This window comes from Sturnira hondurensis, unplaced genomic scaffold (assembly GCF_014824575.4).
Source record: "Sturnira hondurensis isolate 20B ecotype Veracruz unplaced genomic scaffold, ASM1482457v3 Scaffold0003801, whole genome shotgun sequence".
Taxonomy (NCBI): Eukaryota; Metazoa; Chordata; class Mammalia; order Chiroptera; family Phyllostomidae; genus Sturnira; species Sturnira hondurensis.
Window position 1 is genome coordinate 5,122,369 of NW_028076432.1, and position 17,995 is coordinate 5,140,363.

At 45.8% G+C, this 17,995-nt stretch overlaps 1 protein-coding gene across 6 annotated transcripts in view; it reads right to left on the minus strand.

Moving 5' to 3' along the window:
- The window catches only part of DLG2 (discs large MAGUK scaffold protein 2), a 1,965,529-nt gene that overhangs the window by 1,004,288 nt on the left and 943,246 nt on the right, over window positions 1-17,995 (minus strand). For all 6 annotated transcript variants that reach the window (XM_037042840.1, XM_037042852.1, XM_037042842.1 and 3 more), the window contains one exon: window positions 970-1,131. In XM_037042840.1, the coding sequence (XP_036898735.1) occupies window positions 970-1,131 (162 nt within the window). The remainder of the gene's footprint in view (window positions 1-969; window positions 1,132-17,995) is intronic.

Below are 17,995 nucleotides of genomic sequence, written 5' to 3' on the forward strand. Positions count from 1 at the left end.
GAGAAAGAGTGTATGGTTGCCTCTCCTGTGGCCCACATTGGAGACCTGGCCTGCAACCCAGGCATGTGCCCTGACTGGGAATTGAACCCACAACCCTTTGGTTGGCAGCCCGTGCTTAATCCACTGAGCTACACCAGCCAGGCTATATTTTTTTATTGCAAAACAGCCATGTGGAAATGCTGCTACAGTGGATGTTCTGGCTAAGAAAATAAAATTTTCTTTACCTACATCCTAGGTTATTAGGTAGTTTTGTTGTTGCTTTATTTTCCATTTCAGTTCTCTTCTATTACACATCATTGACTCTAGTTTTGTTTTTCTTTAACTCTAATCAACACATAAGCTTTTACTCAAAGCACAACATCCCATAACATCAGCAAAGAAAAAAGAGCACAGAAAATTCTTACTCCATGTACTTGTCCCTCCTTATCAAAATACCATTTATCAAGAAATTGCTTAAAATTAAATTAAAAAGGTAGAAAGCTGGAAAAGTATGGCACCAAATAGAAAAAAAATATAGCATAAGATAGAGGTGTTTCTGAGGCCACTCACACATTTTCCATTTCAGTCTACACATACGGAAATCACTGGGTGTTATCATGTTACATTCACCTCCATTGTTTTATCAGGAACCCGAAAAAGAGACAGAAAAAGAGCATTTGAACAAAGCCTTGATGTACTCCTGGGCTTTTAAAACTGAGGTTACCTTAATTCTCCTTTCAATTATTCACCCTTGGCTCTCCTTAACTCATCCTCAGCACCTAAATGGATTTTCCAGACATTCAAACAATTGCAAGAATAACTGCCCCCATGTAGGGAACTCCGGGCTAGCATCTAAACACAGAAAAACCCTTTGGCAGTCACAGTCTACTGCAGTGTTTTTAAAAGAACCTCGTTCACTCAGGCCAGCAAACATCGCCCTGAGCAATGCAGACCAACTGCGCTGCCAGCTCGAGGAACAACCAGACTGACCTTCAGAGGAGAGATGTGAGACTGCAAGACGTATCCGTGGACATTTTCTATTTGAGACAGGTTCTTTTCTGATACATGCACAAGTTCAGGGCCTCTCACTTCGTGGGTTAGTCGAGGTAAGGAATGATCGTGTGGAGCGTCCTCATCTTGATATCGATACTTCTAGGAGAAAAGGCAAGAAAGAAAACAAGCATTAGTGTTTGCAAAAGGTACAGCCTTGAACTCCACCTTCTGTCTTCAGTTACAGGACCCAGTGTGGGCCCGTTGTTGACAATCAACAAACAGGCTTTGCTGCAGGCTCTCTCAGTGGTCACCATAAACCAGGTCAGGTGCAAGCCAAAATGAACCCACCGCCAAAAGCAACCAACACTGATGTACTGGTTTTTGAGTGACAAAAGTTGTCTCTACTTATGAGCTACAGAGGGTGCCAAGTGGCATGTGCTAATGTAAGTGGCTTATAGGTAGTGGTCTGTGCTTGTTAAGAGCTATTTAGTCCAAATCAGTAAACAATTTAGTGAGCCCACTTAGCTACCTGAGAATAGTCTTTACAGCTGATGTGGCTCCACCCCTCTTGGGGTGAACTGGCAGTCAGCTTGTTCTGTAAGGCGGGGTTGGCTCTGGTAAGTACCGGAATCACTTTTCCCGAGAATTTTATGTACTACGCAGGACCCAGCTAGTAAAATGCTAGTGTGCCTTGCTTTGCTTTTGTTCCCTGTGGGTGGCACAGGGGTATTATGGGCAGGAGTCTGAACACTGTCATAACACCATCTCAAGCTTAACTGTGAAGTCTAACCTTGTGCCAGTCCCCCATTATTGTTATCACCAACAGTTATTCTCATCATATCAGCTTGCTAACAACATGTCTTCTTACAAAATCACGCCTGCTTTTTTCTTTTTTCATTTTGAAGGTGAAAATATGATTGTTTTGGATACTGGCTCTCAGTCTGACCCATAATGTGACGGCAAGAAGTGCTGGTAATGCAACCTGTTGTCCACTCTTCTTTAGAAGTTGATTAGCATTACTAGTATTTTCCAGAGAAGGCTTTCTGCCACGTTCCAGGCTTAATATTAGTTTCAAAGTAACCACAACAAAAATACTGCTAACAATCTCTTGGCTGCTGTTTGCGAAGGACTCTCACCTAGTTCTTCAACAGCAGTTCCTCTCACCCAGGATGCCCCACTTTCCTTGTGAGAAAACTAACACTCAGAGAGGTTCAGAGATTTGTCCAGGGTCCCCTAACTAGTGAGCATCAGAGCCAGGACCCTGTTCAGATCATTTAAATTGGAATCCTCTCTCCGCCATCATCAAGCCATCCCAGCTCCCGTGAGGAGAGGAAGCCCATGTCTGATAACTGAACTGGCAGCTTCGTAGAAAACAATTCATTGAGAGAGAACACACCACAAAATGAGGTTACAGCACTTCTGTGAACTGCAAAATGCCATATGTGTGTTTTCTTAACCCTGTGAATAGTTTGGGAAGGTAATCTGCCTCAGAAACATGGACCTCATTCAACACTCATTCTTGATCAGAATGTGTTCACTGGGCATGGAATAATGTCCTACATATGCCCGGGACAGTGCCTGGGCTTTCCGCCCAGATACACTCCACATCTCCTCCTGCTCTTCAGTTCTCTCGCAGGCTGCACTGCACTTCTGTGGTCACCACAGCCAGAAAAGTAGGAGTCACTCTNTTGGGAAGGTAATCTGCCTCAGAAACATGGACCTCATTCAACACTCGTTCTTGATCAGAATGTGTTCACTGGGCATGGAATAATGTCCTACATATGCCCGGGACAGTGCCTGGGCTTTCCGCCCAGATACACTCCACATCTCCTCCTGCTCTTCAGTTCTCTTGCAGGCTGCACTGCGCTTCTGTGGTCACCACAGCCAGAAAAGTAGGAGTCACTCTGACTCCATCTTCTCCTTCACACCCCCCCCCCCACATCTGTCAATTCAATAGATCACAGAGTCTGTCTAATTTATCACTTAAATGATTCTTGAATCTACTCCGTCTTTATCCTCCACCACCACCATCACCAACAGTAACCTGCCCACTGACCTACCCACATTCAGACTCTCATCGGCTCCAAGCTGGCCACAGCCACAGCCTCTGCACTGGCCAGACTGCTGCCAGGGCAGCCTCTTTCCCACCCATCCTCTACTTTCTGAGTCACAAACGGACAAAATTCTTCTCTTCAAACTCTTTAGAGGTTCCCACTGCCCACAGGGCAGAGCTCAAGCTATAGCCACCCCCAACACCATTACATGGGCCGAGCCCCCATTACTTTTGAACTCCTTTTTTTAATGATTTTATTTATTTAATTTTAGAGAGAGGTGAAGGAAGGGAGAGAAACATGGATTGGTTGCCTCTCACAAGTGCCTCAACCAGGGACCAGGCCCACCAACCTAAGAATGTGCCCTGACTGGGAATCGAACTGGTGACCTTTTGCTTCCCGAGACAATGCCCAATCAACTGAGCCACACCAGTCAGGGTACTTTTCAACCCTTTTATATCACCAATCACACCTCAGGACTGTGAAATCAATATAAACCAATCATTACTTCCATTTTTTAAAGCTTTTTAAAAAGCTATGATAAAATACACATGTCCTAAAACTTACCACATTAATCATTTTTAGGTGTACAGTTTAGTGCTATTAAGGATGTTCACACTGGTCTCTAACCAATCTCCAGAACATTTTCATCTCGCAAAACCAAAACTCTATACTCATTAAACAAAAAAATCTTCATTTTCTTCTCCCCCAGCCCCTAATAGCCACCATTCTACTCCTTATTTCCATGACTCTGAGTACTCTAGATACCTTAAATCAGTGGAAGTATACAATATTTGTCTTTTTATTGCTGGCTTATTTCGTATAGCGTGATGTCCTTGTGCTTCATCCATGTTGGAGCATGTGTTAGAATTTCTGTATTTTTAAGGCTAGATAATATTCCACTGTGCACATGTGCCACACTCTGTTTATTCACTCCCCTGTACGCGGGCAGTCTGGCTGCTTCTACGGCTGGGCTGTGGTGAGCTGTCCTGCTCTGAGCACGCACATCTTTCCTTTTGAATGGATAACCAGAAAGAAATCGCTGGATCGTGTGGCAATTCGACTTTGAGTCTTTTGAGGAACTTTTTTAAGCTTTTTAAAAGTTAACATACGTAAAAACGTATTCATGTCACTCATAGGAATCTGCAACACAAAGATTAAAGGGGGGAGTTTAACTGATGGCCGTGGCCCCTCGAGGATGCCTGTGGCAGTGCTCCGCTGCTGAAGGAGAGATCCTGCCTGTGGCAGTGCTCCGCTGCTGAAGGAGAGATCCTGCCTGTGAGCGCATGCACCTCACCGACTTGCTTGGGTGAATAACTATCAGGGCACAGATAATAAACTTAGTTGAACTTACGGGAACCACGAAGAACTCACTTTGCATAATTATTTTTATAAATTTAAAATTTATTTCAAAGACTGATAAAATTTTAATTAGACTGCAAAACTGATCACTTAATATTTTACTGGTAAAAATTTTTTCATTTTAACATTCATTGATCCTTTAAGCCTCAACTCTCCCATTGTTTTTCTGGAAAGCTGTCGTGAACTGCAAGCCTCAGATTTTGTGTGTTCCCGTAACTCCCCATACTCCCCAATCACAACTGTTACCATGCTGTATGGTGCTGTGCTTCTGTGTGTTTGTTTTACATAAAACTATGACATTTTGTGAGGCCTAAGCTCATTTAGGTCTTGCTCATCCTCATATTTGCAGTTCTCAGCCACCTGTCTGGCACATACGCTCAATAAGTATTTGCAAATGACAAACGAATAGCTGAAATAGGTATTCACTGTTTAAGCTACAAAGGTATTTTGGGGGCTACATGCAATTTCTTTCATTGCCAAACAGTTTGATTTCAGGTTCAAGCAAAAAAAGGCATCTGAATGATTTTCTCAACACACCTGACTAACATCAGATCCTAAAGTATTACATAGCTCTTGCCTCATCATTCCTTTCAGTAATATAGGCTAAAAATATAAACTGGATAAGAACCAGTTCTTGACCTCAAGAAGACAGTAAGTTATTGAGTTATAGACACGTGCAGCTAAGTCATGATACAGAGTGATAATGACTGTAAGAACAAACTGAGTTTTGTGGCAGCAGAAATGATTTACCATTTGAAACAGGATCTAGACTGCTAATAAAAAAAAGAAGTAAGAGATATTCTAAGCAAAGGCAACACATGTGCAGAGAAGGTAAGTTTTAAGAGGGGATGATGTTTTGAAGAAACAGTGAGATCTTGAACTGGATTGTAGCAGATGCTATTACCCACCCCCCCACCCCCCACACACACCTAAGTCCACAGAAATCCCTTTCACCCATTCAATGCCCACATCAGCATACTCCTCAGGAAGTCGGCCCTTTGGGCTGAAGTCTCCTCACTTGAACATGACCGAGTCCTGCGGGCAGAACTCCCAACTCCCAACCCTCAAAGTGAAATAAACCATTGTGCTGCAAATTACACTCCAAAGCACCTGATAGGATCAACCTGCANTTTTAAGAGGGGATGATGTTTTGAAGAAACAGTGAGATCTTGAACTGGATTGTAGCAGATGCTATTACCCACCCCCCCCCACCCCCCACCCCCACACACACCTAAGTCCACAGAAATCCCTTTCACCCATTCAATGCCCACATCAGCATACGTCTCAGGAAGTCGGCCCTTCGGGCTGAAGTCTTCTCACTTGAACGTGACTGAGTCCTGCAGGCAGAACTCCCAACTCCCAACCCTCAAAGTGAAATAAACCATTGTGCTGCAAATTACACTCCAAAGCACCTGATAGGATCAACCTGCATCTGGACAACATCTGAATCTACCTTCTTGCAGAACTTTCTGGTGCTTTTCTCACTCCCTCTAGGGTCTCTCTTGGGAACTGCCCTGCATAAATCACGTTCGCACGGTTCCCAGTTCTAGGCCTGCTTCACGTCAGCCCGATGTAGCACGCAGCCCGGGGTGTGAGGCACAGGGTGACAGCGGACAAGCCCAAAAGGCGGCCTGCTATACATTGTGGATAACCGGGAACTATCCAGGAGACCTAAACAAACCCTCCCTGGGGCCAACCAGATATTTTCCAGCTTTGTTCCCCCAGTGTCCAGTGAGAGATGACTAGGAACGAGAAGACAAGAACTGGTGAGAACAACCATGTATCACACAAACACAAGCTTCCAAAGAAATCTCCCCGATATCACAGAGCAGAATCTCTGCTTGGGTAAACTTCAGTTGAGCCATAAATGATGCTTTGACCTGTAATGGTGAGACTAATATTAATATTACCACTAAAGCGACATTAAAAGAAATACTAATCCTAACACCAATGCTAACATCAAAACCAGTAGTTACACTTAATGTGCCGGGAACTATACTCAGTGCCTTCTATGCAGCATCACATCTGCATCTGATAGATGGATGACATTATTCTCCTCACCTGAGATTTAGTTAGGCATTTTATTTTCCAAGCGTATCTACCTGGCGAGTGGCAAACTAGGATTCAAACACATGTGAGTCTGCTTCTAGGGCTAGAGCACTGAAAGATTCTTCTAAACTGATTAGGACTCAAAGGTTTGAAAAGATCAGCTCTGTCTTCAGGAAATATAGCTTCTAGAAAGTCTTGAAGAGTCATCTAACGATGGGGAGTAAACAGCTCTGCAGAGGCCATATCCTGCTTTAAGAATCATTTCTAATGTTCTGGGCAGTTCTGTGTCGTCTCTCATGCCAGAGCTCATCTATTAGGTGCTGATGCCGTTCTGGGCGCCTTTCAAGGGCTGCACTGCCATTCAAGGAGGGCCGGTTGAGGAAGACCTTGGTTTTGGATCTGCACCTTCCTCTTTTCCTCTTCTCAGCTCGGTCCTCTGGAGGGGACTCTGGAGCATAAGAACTTTTGTGAACAGATTATATTTCCTCCCTCAGCTTTGATGGGAGTGAGGCACAGGAAGTGCTCAAAACAGGGAATACTAATGTTCTTTCTTCCCCCTGTGACTTGGCTCCTTCTGTCCCTGACTTCTGGAATCTCACTCCCTTCCCCCTCCTGCAGCTAACCACCCACCCCCCAACTCATGCATCAGGAAAACGTTTTAGGCCCTTGATACTCAGATCGGGTGTCGTCTCTTGCAGGCATTCTCTGACTGCTAAGGTAGAGAGGATGTCCACCCTTCAGACACCCAGAGGGTGCTGCCCAGACTTTGGTCTACACTGCAGTGACCTCTGTCCTACTGGCCCCCGAGTGCCTCGGGAGCAGCCATGGAGTTTCATCTCTGACTCTCCAGGGCCCCATCGATAACTAACACATAGCGCAAGGCCAATACACGCGACTTTAAGTGAACTAAACTTGGATCGTCTGAGCAGGAATACGATGTGCCTTATCAAACAGCCCTCCCAGCTGAACCAGCGAGCTGTCATTCTCACACTCCTACCACAGGGTCTCACGTGGATGGGCAAAGCCTAGCAAGTCTGACCAGATCCTGCTCATTGCATTCTGCTGATGCCTGTGTGAGTCCAACCCCCCCAAGTCACCCAGAAGTCAAACGCAGGAGCCTGCAGTTGGGGAGAGGGCGCTGGGCTGTCACCGCAGGCACAGTGTATGGTAACTGAGGGAGGAGCCGCAGATCTTTCGAGGCCACATAATGAAGATCGGAGTCTGTCTCTGTTTCTGCGTAAAAAGTGCCCTGCTTCCCCCAGCAGCGGGCGTTGGCACTGTTCCAAAGAGAGAAACAAATCAGCCAGCCCACATTTGTAGGCGCTTGAAAGGTAAGTAATAATAGAATACCTAACAGCTCATGAGCACTTCCCATGAACGCTTGCCTAAGAGTTTGTAGAAAGGACTCCATTTAAGACTTAAAACAACACTAGGAAGCAGGCACACAATTAAGGAATGATTACAGTTTCTTACACCAAGCCGAACATTTGGGAAATGCTCAAAACCTCAGTTCCATCCACTGCTTCTGGTAAGGACACTGACAAATAACCTCTCTGTGCCGAGTTGCCTCTTCCCTCTGGAACCTGAGTTCTCCGAGGGCAGGAAGCCCTGCCCTCTGTCCACCTCTGTCTCCCGCAGGGACCTGCCGGGGCACCGCCAGACAGGGTCCCGGAGACGAGGCCGGCTGCGTGCTGCCACTGGAAGCAAGCCTCTTCGATTTAACAAAGTGTTTGGGCCTAAAAGAAACACGTATTTTAGGAGCAGCACGAAGTCAGTAAGGAAATCAAGCAAATAATAGACTTGCAAAGAGTAATAATGCCTCAGGGAGAAGTGACTGCAGCTCCGCAAACAGAGAAAACCGGAAGAGGGAAGGAAGCAGCCTCGGAAAAATGAAGTGCCTGAAAACGAAGGTTTTAACCTTCCTCTCAAGACTCTAGGGCTCACTTCCACAGTAGGGTAATCTCATCCAGGCTCTGCCCTCTGCCACCTGATTTTAAAGAAAATAGTAAGCCCTCTGATATTTCTTTTCAGGGGTGTTATTTTACTGGAGGCTCGTGCAGTGTGTAACCAGCCAGCTCTGTTTTCCATCTCCTTCCTCTTCCCCTGGTGTCTTAGCCCCCTGTGACCTGTGACCTGTGACCCATCCCGCTCATCATGCCTACTGTCGCCTCTCTGCACTTCCCTGTCTCCCTTCCTGGAAGGAAAATGTGGGTGAAAGAAAGAAAAAAATAGAAGGTAAAGAATGGTTAATGCAGTGATCAGACCAGTATTTATGTTCATCTTTTTGATTTGAAAGAAACTCTCTGAATGACATTTTAGCCAGAGCAGGGTTCTCTTTTCCCTTTCATCCTCTCTGGCCACCACCTTGACTCGTTATTCTAGGGTAGTTACACGTATGTTGCGTGTCTGCGGGAGCAGGGCACAGCAGGGAGATCGGAGGATGGAGGTCAAGACAGACCACGCATTATCTTCACCTTCTCCCTCGCGGAGACCTCCTGGTTCTCCTCCCCCTACCATACCCCTCCCAGTTCCACAGGACTTTAAGCTAGCCTGTACTTATTTTTCATAAAACTCATCACATTTTAATTTTACATTTATTTCTGTGATCACTCACTTAATGTTTGCCTCCCCTATGTCACTGAACCCTCCATAGAATCAGGTACTCTCCCTGCACGGCTCACTGCTGCCCTCTGGTGCCTGCAACGTTGCAGGTTCTCAATCAGTGTTCACTGAATAAAGTCGTCTATCCAAATCTCTCCTTAAAACCCATGATTACTTGAAGAGTTAATAAAAGTGGGTCAAAACTCACTGATTGCTGATGTTACACAGATCTCCCCAAGTGGCGTTAGCTTTCAGGAAAACTGACCCACAATTAGCTATACAGCTGGCCCAAAGGACACCTGAAAAGAGAATTTTTTGAGGAATGGATCAGGATGTAACAGAAAAAGCTCTCCCAGGTGTTCCATTTGAATTTTCGGGGGGAAAAAAACCATGCAAATGAAAGGAAATACTTTCCTGCATTTTGCCACGAAAAACAGGACAAGCCAGGATGTTAATTAAATTACAAATCAGCTGTCTGCTTGCAGCTGACAGAGCTGTGTGTACTTCCAAGGAACAGTCCGATATTTTAAACCCTCTGTAATTGCCTACAATGGAGGAGCTGCCAAGAAGGATGTGTTCATGAATATTTAACGGGTCTTGAGATTCTTTTTAAAGCACTGGGGGTTTGAATCATTGTGAAGGAACTCACTCTAGCTCAGTGCTGCCCCACATCTGTTAACTGAAGATGCTGGAAGTGTTGTGTGGTCGGACATGCCTTCTCTCCTGAAGCTCTGAGCTGTGCCCAGGACCAAGGGGAGGCAGGGATCACACAGAAGAGGTAACTGGATGCTTAGAAGGCCCTAAGCTCTCTGGTCAAGCCTGAATGGAATCACAGACCTCTGATCTAGGAAAATCAGAGGTGTGGAATCCTAAAATGAGTTTGCATAAGATGCCACACATTCAGGGTGTTATTTACGATTCACAAAGCCATTTCAGAAATACTGTCTCAAGTAATTCAAAAATTGGAAACAGACGGTATTGTTATTCTGATTTCCAAATGAAAAAAAAAATGGGAGAGTCTCCAAAGTGAACAAATGGCAAAGCTGCCTTTCAAACTGACAGAGCCAGCTGACTCCCAGAGGCAGCTCAGTGTAGTGCAGTGAGCATGAATCCTGGCATTAGAAACACGGGCTCAAATCTCTAATCTCTAATCTCTAATCTCTAATCTCTAATCTCTAATACCACTCACTAGCAGGGGGACGTCCGTCAAATTGCTGGATATCTCTGAGTTTCCATTGACCAAGGCAATAAGCCGGTATGTACAGAAACTACCTCACAGAAATAGGAACCCCGAATGTAACTATATTTCTGGCGCATGGTAGTTGCTTTACCAAAGTTAGTGCTCTCCTTTCTGGAACTATCTAGTCCTTTGTACCTTGTAGATCTGTAATGAAAACAGTAGTTCCTCCGAGTGGACTCTCCAGACTCTTATGCTGTGAGTGGAAGGCAGATGAATGCGACTGATCATTTGCAGCTTCTAAATACGTCTACCGTCTTTCCCTTCTGGGACCATCATACTAGAATAACTGTCTGAAACCTCAGTTACAGTGTGGTGGCTAAGAGTGCATATTCTGGAGAGATTGCCTGGATCACTGCACAGTTCTATCAGGTACTACTTGACCTTGGGCAGGTCATCAAATTCTGTGAAACTTGATATTCTCATCTGTGAAACAAGACTATCACTTACCTCAAAGAATTTTTGAGGCCAAGTGAGATAATGCACGGAAGGCAGTTAGTAGAGTGTCTGTGACAAGTACATGGTCACTTAATATCAGCTGTGATGAGCTTATTGTGACATCAGATTTTTTTACTTGATTATAAAAGACTTTGGAAATATAAAAACAGGGGGAAGTATAGCCCTTTTTTGCCTTCAATGCCTTCAAAGCATACCACTTTTGCACCACCCTGTGCCCCGTGGACTGGGTTCCAGTCTGACAGCTCTCCTGATTGCGAAGAGCACTGCGCAGCCTTCCGCCATCGCCCTCAGGGCCAGCAGACTTTCCGGGCTCTCTCAAACCACCTCCACCAACTCGGCCGGCTCCGACCATTCTAGCTCCTGCGACGCCTCTCCCTCCCGTTCTTTCACTCCACAAGAAGTTATTCCAGTTATACAATAAGTCAGTCATGGGGACATAGTGTACATCATGGTGACTTTAGTTAATAATACCATTAAAAACCAAAAACGACATACATTTGTTGAGCATCAACTGTGTGTCAGCCATTATAAGTGCTAGGACGCATTTTCTCCCTACCCTTTGTTCTCGACATCTTCTCTACCCCTAATACATGACCTCCCCAGCTATTTACGTTTCCCCTGGGTATTGCTAATCCCCCTAAAACTTACTGCCAGTGTTGATTTCTTCCCAGGTGCTTCCCCTGGACAGCCAGGTCTGCCTAAGTGTCCTTTTTCTGTGCTCACATGACTGACGACCTGAGAACCCCTCCTTCTTCAAAGCATGTATGTCTCTGCTTTTCTCACAGAAACATAAAGATTTCTTGATTCATTATTGCACTACCAGCAGCAAACATTCTGCCTGGGATCCAGTAGCTGCTCAATAAATGTTTCTGAACTAAACTACCCTTGGTGGAGAAGTTCCTTGGATTCCTGTTTACTCCACCATACGGGGCACATCCTGGAAGCAGCAGGTACTGAAGAACCCCATCTGGATCCCACAGGAGCTCTGGTCATAGGAGCAGCCCCTTGTGGTAAAATAAAAAACTAGTCCATTGTGCAATACTATAGGGAACAGTTCCGCATGGTGTGGGAAATGTAGCCCAGCCCCCACTCGGAAAGGCCAGTGGGGATGAGGTCCAGCACACAGGACCCACGACCACGGATAGGTTCCCTGTGGGGAATCAGGCCTGCACTGTACCTAGGCTGCTGAAACTCCCTCACCTTGGATTGAGGCAGCAAATGTTTTCTGCATATCTCTATAGCAACTTCCTAAAATCTGAGCTAACTCTCCCAAGTATGCAGTATAACCAGTTCAACCACTTTTCCCCTTGATCTGCAACATCCTTCTCTTTGAAGTAATTGGCAACTCTTTCCTTTGTTATCTGTTAAAGGTAATCACCTACAGTGAGCCTGTGCACAGTAAATGAGGACTGGTCTCCATGTAATGTACCCAGAGAAGCAATAAAAGCCTGTCCAGACAGGGGTCGGGGGCCTCTCTCTCAGTTAGAGAGCAGCCATGCTGTCCCTTTTTCTCCACAGAACTTCTGCAGTCCGTGTGCATTTGTCTCTCGCAGCCACAACACACGGATGCTGCCGGCCGGGGTCCGAATCACAGTACAGATAAAAAGGTGGGTTATTTTGGGGAAACCATTCAAGCTTTGGGTGTGAGGTGTCTGGGAAGGAATGTTAGCTAGTGGCCTTTTGGACGAAGGACTTAAGAGGAGGAGAACTTGTGACTTGCAGGAAAGTAACTGAGTGAGTACCCTCCTTTGCTGCCAGGCCTGGGCCAGAGTGACTAAGGAAGCAGAGCACACAGATGGGCCATCCCACGGAGTCTGACTCGAGATGTTCTAAACCCCAGGCCAACAGCTGGGCACAGAGACAAGAGCAGCAACCCTGACGAGCACAGTAAAATGTGCTGAAGTGCCTGTGAGGCAGGGGAGGTGTCTGGAGGAACACACTGTGTTGGTGTTGGGAACCGCTCTGCCTGGTTTCAGGAGTCCTACCGCCCTTCATGGATAAGGCTGAGTGAGCAACCTCCGGACTGTGAGCCACTAAGGACACAAACCTTATCTCCCTGGCAGCAGCGCTGCTTCTGCTTCATCCATATCTGGCCCCCAATTATTGGTCAGTTAGTCAGTGATGGGTAAGACCCCTCAGAGGGAGGGCAACCTAAGCCAGACACAATCACTTGGGAGGCCCTCAAGGAAGGACTCAGGGGCTGCAGCAAAGAGGAGGTGATGGACCCTCACCCCTCGGCTATTCTGACATAGCCTGAGTCCCCATTTCCGTCTGGGAAAAGCACTTTCTGGCTCTAATCCACTTAAGCCTAAAAACCTGACAGGGAGGGCAGTGCAGTCCTCTGCCAGCTAGAGCGGGTTCAGGGTGATCGGGCGTAAGAAAGAGTTCCTGAAGTCCTGTGAAGCCTGCTTTGCCAAGAGTGCTTTCATTCATATGATAAGGGTCTGAGCAGGAAATGAGTATGTCTCCCAAAGTTTTTGCAACCCCCTTTCCTGACAGACACTAACTCAGATTAAGTTCTCAGATTTCTTTGAAATGTTATATATTCCTTTATCCTTGCTGCCTGACATTGACTGATGAGCTTTATCTGTACTCCTGTGTGTTATGAACCTAATAAAAAGCCCTTGAGGAAGGGGCTCTTGGCCCTTCTCCTTTGAGAGATCGGCCACCTTTTTTCCCCCAAGCAGATCATGTTTTGGTAGTTTCATTTCATTTGTGGTGGACGGGGGGACTTGCAGGCAAACTTTCCCCCACATGTTGACACTGGTTGTCTCCCAGTGATTATTAATTTCATTTTTTTGAGCAACGTATTACTTAGAGAATGAAAATGATTACCACACCAGACTATTTTAGACATGATCAAGTATTTTTCATTGTTGTAATGGGGAAGGTCTAGGGGGCTGTGAGCTATGGTGTCAGGGAGAGTTCTCTGGCCACGGAAAAGGTTTCTACAAGGTCAGTTGGTAAGCTGGCTTTAGGGTGCACGGGCGATCGCCAGCTGGCCAATGAAGGTGGCAGGTTGCCGGGGAAGCTGGGGAGGCATTCCCTGGGGAGGAAGAGAGCTTGAAGTCAAATTGCTTTATAAAGAAATCAAAGCAATGATCTGGGAACATCCTCGACAATGAGTTTGTCCATTTGAAGCACAAATTCTAATCCTATCTCAGTGGGGCAGTTACTGTCTGACCCAGTTCACCAGCCATGCTACCACTGTGGCTTTCGTCGGTGAGAGCCATTCGGCGCTGAAGGCGACAAGCATGTTCGGCCCAGTGTGCCTGGTACCCAGGAGAGATGAAATGTTTGTTTCAGCTGAATGTTTAGTCAAGTGACACAAATTCCCTGCACTTCAGTTTCCTGAATTTCAATTCTGTTCCAGCCACTAATCAGTAATGTGACTTCAAGCAACTACGGAAGCTCTCAGAAGCTCAGATTTCTCATTTGTAAAATTGGGCTATTGATACTTACAATAGTGTTTCTATGGGAGATTGATTAGATAAGATGCATAAATGTCTTGGCAGAGGGCCTGACTCCTGCTCGGCGCCTAGGAAATCTAAGCTTCTCCCCATTTCTGTCAGTGTCATATGCTCAGAGGGGTCAAACCACCCACACGCATGCACATACTCAGCTCAGCTCTACCTTTACTCTCTTCCTCCCTGCTATCACAGGCATCCCAGCATCAGCAGATCAGCACAAACTCTATGACAGAGAGAGAGCTGTGAATGCCTCGCCTCCAAGGCTCTGAGGTCCAGTTTCTTTTCTGTGTATGAGCCCATCACATCATCTCCATCCAGTGCTTTCATCAGGGGCCAAGGCTCCTGGCCTCATTTGCCTGTGATTATCATTGCTGACCAGCAGGCAGAGATGAAACAGTGTCAGACACACGTGCTGAATTGGTCTTGTCTCGGTGCCCTTCCAAGGACTGACAGTGTCACCATCAGAAGAGTGCCTATGATATGTCACACATATGTATTGATGCTTGACAACTCCTAACTTATTTAATCCTTGCAACAAATTTGTAGACCAATGACTGTTTTCTGCTCCTTTTACAGATGAGAAACTGACAGCAGAAAGAGATGAAGTAAGTTGTTCACACAAGTAGTGGAAAGTTAATTCATGCCTCACCATCCTCACAGTCCCTACCTTTACTCCTGTATTTGCTGTCTCAGGCATTGTGCATTTCTTATTCTCTGACTTAGCTATTTCTTGTGAGTATGGTAGATACATTGGTTCTTTGGTTTAAAAGTCATGATCTGCAAGCTTCCCTTCATCCTTGCTGGGCCATGGAATACAACTGAGAGAGAGCATAAGCAGAAATAACCTAGTTTATAACACTGCCATTTTCTGGTCCCCCAAATACAATACTATACAGATGAAGATGACCCTTCAGTATCTTTCCCTTTCCATGACTTCCAGAGAAGGGTCCACTTAACTCAGCTGGCAGAACACACTTAATATCAGAGTCAAGGCCAAAACAACTTCACATTAGACTAAAAGTTCTTCGATAAGGTAGTGATGCTATAGTTGTAGCCATCTTGGTAGGTCTCTGGCACGTAGAAGGGTTTCAGTACATTGTGTCATGTGAATGAGTCTATATATAGTTTAAAAAATTCTACTTCATAAGGGATTCCTCTTCTTCTTCTCCTCCTTCTCCTCCTCCTCTTCCTTTCCTTCTGTCTTCTCCTTGTCCTCTGCCTCCTTCTCCCCCTTCTTTCATTTCTGTTGCTCCATGAGACCCTTATTCCTCTCTCCAAAATACTGCTCTTGCCTCCCAATTTCCTTTCCAACCACAGTCCTTTCCCTGCTTCTCCATCTCTTCCCACCATCCTCCATAACCTATTGTTCTACTATTCTAAATGATTTGCAGTTCAGAGTGGGACTGTTATGTCACTTCTGGGACTTTGTACTTGCATCTCCCCGGTGCCTCTTACCATTTCTTCACCTTCAGGGCTCAGCTAAGAAGCTACCTCCTCCCAGGAGCCTCCTTCATTGATCCAGGTCCCTGTCTTGTGTGCTCCAACCCCAGACTGCAGTCAGGGCTCACAGAAACCTGTGCATACATCGGGCATTTCATTTTATAATTTACGCTTACTTGATTGTGTACCTTTGTAGACTGTAAGATTTTTTCAATGCCAAGGTTAAGTCTTATTTACTGTTGTGGTATGTGTGCCTGGTATTCAACTGGTGTTGAGTAAATGTTTGTTAAATGATTCATACCACCAAGTAACCAGTTGCCTTATCTGCATTCTCTCCACCAAATGATTTATTCAACGATCACCTCTAGATACATTTTTGAGCACAACTTTGGCCATTTCACTCACCCCGTTGAAGCCCTTCAATATTTCACAACAGCTCTGGAATAAAACATGGACACCTTGGCATGGTATTCATCCCTCCCCACCTCCAGCTCTCTCTAAAGTCCTATTTCTTACTGAGCCTCTTTGCCTGTTTATAGTCAGGCGCAGCCTGAGGGCTTTTGAGTCAAGAATGCCTGTGTGTATGAACTGGGTGGTCACGAGGTCCTGCTACCACAGTATTAATCTTCCATGAACTTTCTTGTATTCTCCTCAAATACCCTCTGACGCATGCAGGTTGAAGTGGGGAAGAGAAGACCGAAATTCCAGGAGGGCAGCTAAGCCAGCTGCCAGGATCCGGACGAGGACCCCGGGGACCACAAAAAAGAAACTGATCTGCACGGGAAAGATCCAAGATGGTGAATGAAAAGGTCCCCTTCCCAAGGGACCTTTTGATAAACTCTTTTCTCATTAGTACACTAAAAATAATGCTGAGGGGTAGAGATTTAACTTTGAAATGAGACTTGGGATATGTGCCTAGGCACGCCCCAAGCATGTCTAGGAACTGTGCGTGCTTCCCTTAGAAATCCAAGAACCCTCCATCCTTTTCTCAGAAATCTCTGCCCTGAGCCTGCCCAGCTCCCTGTGAGACCCTTGAAAACAATCCTAAATCCCCAGAATCAGAGGAAGGGACCTGTAAAGCACAAGCTTGTCTTCTCCATTCCTTGGCCAAAGAATAAGGTTATGGATCCGCTTTACTGAACAGTTTTGTTCTATTGGCTTGAGTGACACTGGACAGAACAAACATGATTTTGGGCACCTGACCTGCAGGAGTCCTGACAAAAGTAGATTGGAGCTGAAAAGTTCCTCTGGCCTCCAGCTGTGTGACCTTGTAGCTGTGTGTTAAGATGGTAACAGAGGCTTTAATTACCACCTATTGATCGCAGTGTTATCAGCTAGGAATGCCTGGGGGCCTTCCCCTGGGACCTAGTGAGCCACCAACAGACCTGTCTCTTTTCTTAACCAGAGTTACAATTGGACTGTTCCTTGTGGTTTTTTTTTAAGATTGCAAGATACTTTTCAGCGATAACCATTAGAAAATTTTGAAGAAGAAAAAAGAGTTTCTTACTCACAGGCCTGGGAGCTCCAAGGCATGCCAGGGGCTACACAGTGAGGTCGAGCAAGGTGAGGGAGAAGGAGCACAAGCTCAGCTCTGTGGTTCTGCTGCTACAGGGGTGGAGGCTGGGGCCTCGGGTTTCTGGGGCTCACTCTTTATTGGTGAACTTAAAACCTAAGAATGGGAATTTAACAGGGAAGAGAAACAAACAAGTAGCCCAAACGGGCAGTCACTGAAGTCAACCAAGATCTCTAAAACCAAGGAGACACAGTAGGAGAGGCAGCTTGGCTCTCTGTCTAGTGGCTGGCAGCGTGTTTATTTGAGACAGTCGTCTTTGGAATGGATATGTCGGCCGTCTACCCTGAAGTCAGGCACCGGCACTGTAAAAAGAAAAGCCAGCTGTCAGGGCTTACAGCACCATCACTCAGGTATTTGAGGGGGTGGGTGCTGTGGTCCTATACAATTGCCTCACATGCAGCCACAGTGGTAGGCTGCACCTGCGTGCTTGCACTTTGTTACGTCCACACAAGGACGACATTGCATGAGGATGCGTTTCTCATAACTTATCTCCATCTTTAAGCAGCACACGACCGTTTCTACATTCCATTCAAATTAGCTAAGTGATTTTTTTTAAAAAAAGTCTTTCGCATCTTTTCCACATTCTTGTCTTGTCGTCCTCTGGCCTTGGATGACGTTCTTTGAATCATGGGTGGAGAGTATCTTGCTCTGTTTTCGAGGCTCTGTCCAAAGGTCACCTTTTCCATAATCTCCCCTAATCTTTCCCAGACAGACGTGCTCTCTCTTTGTCTCCACTTTGTGAAATTGTCCATCGCAGAGTTTGTAGTTCTTTCCCTTCCTT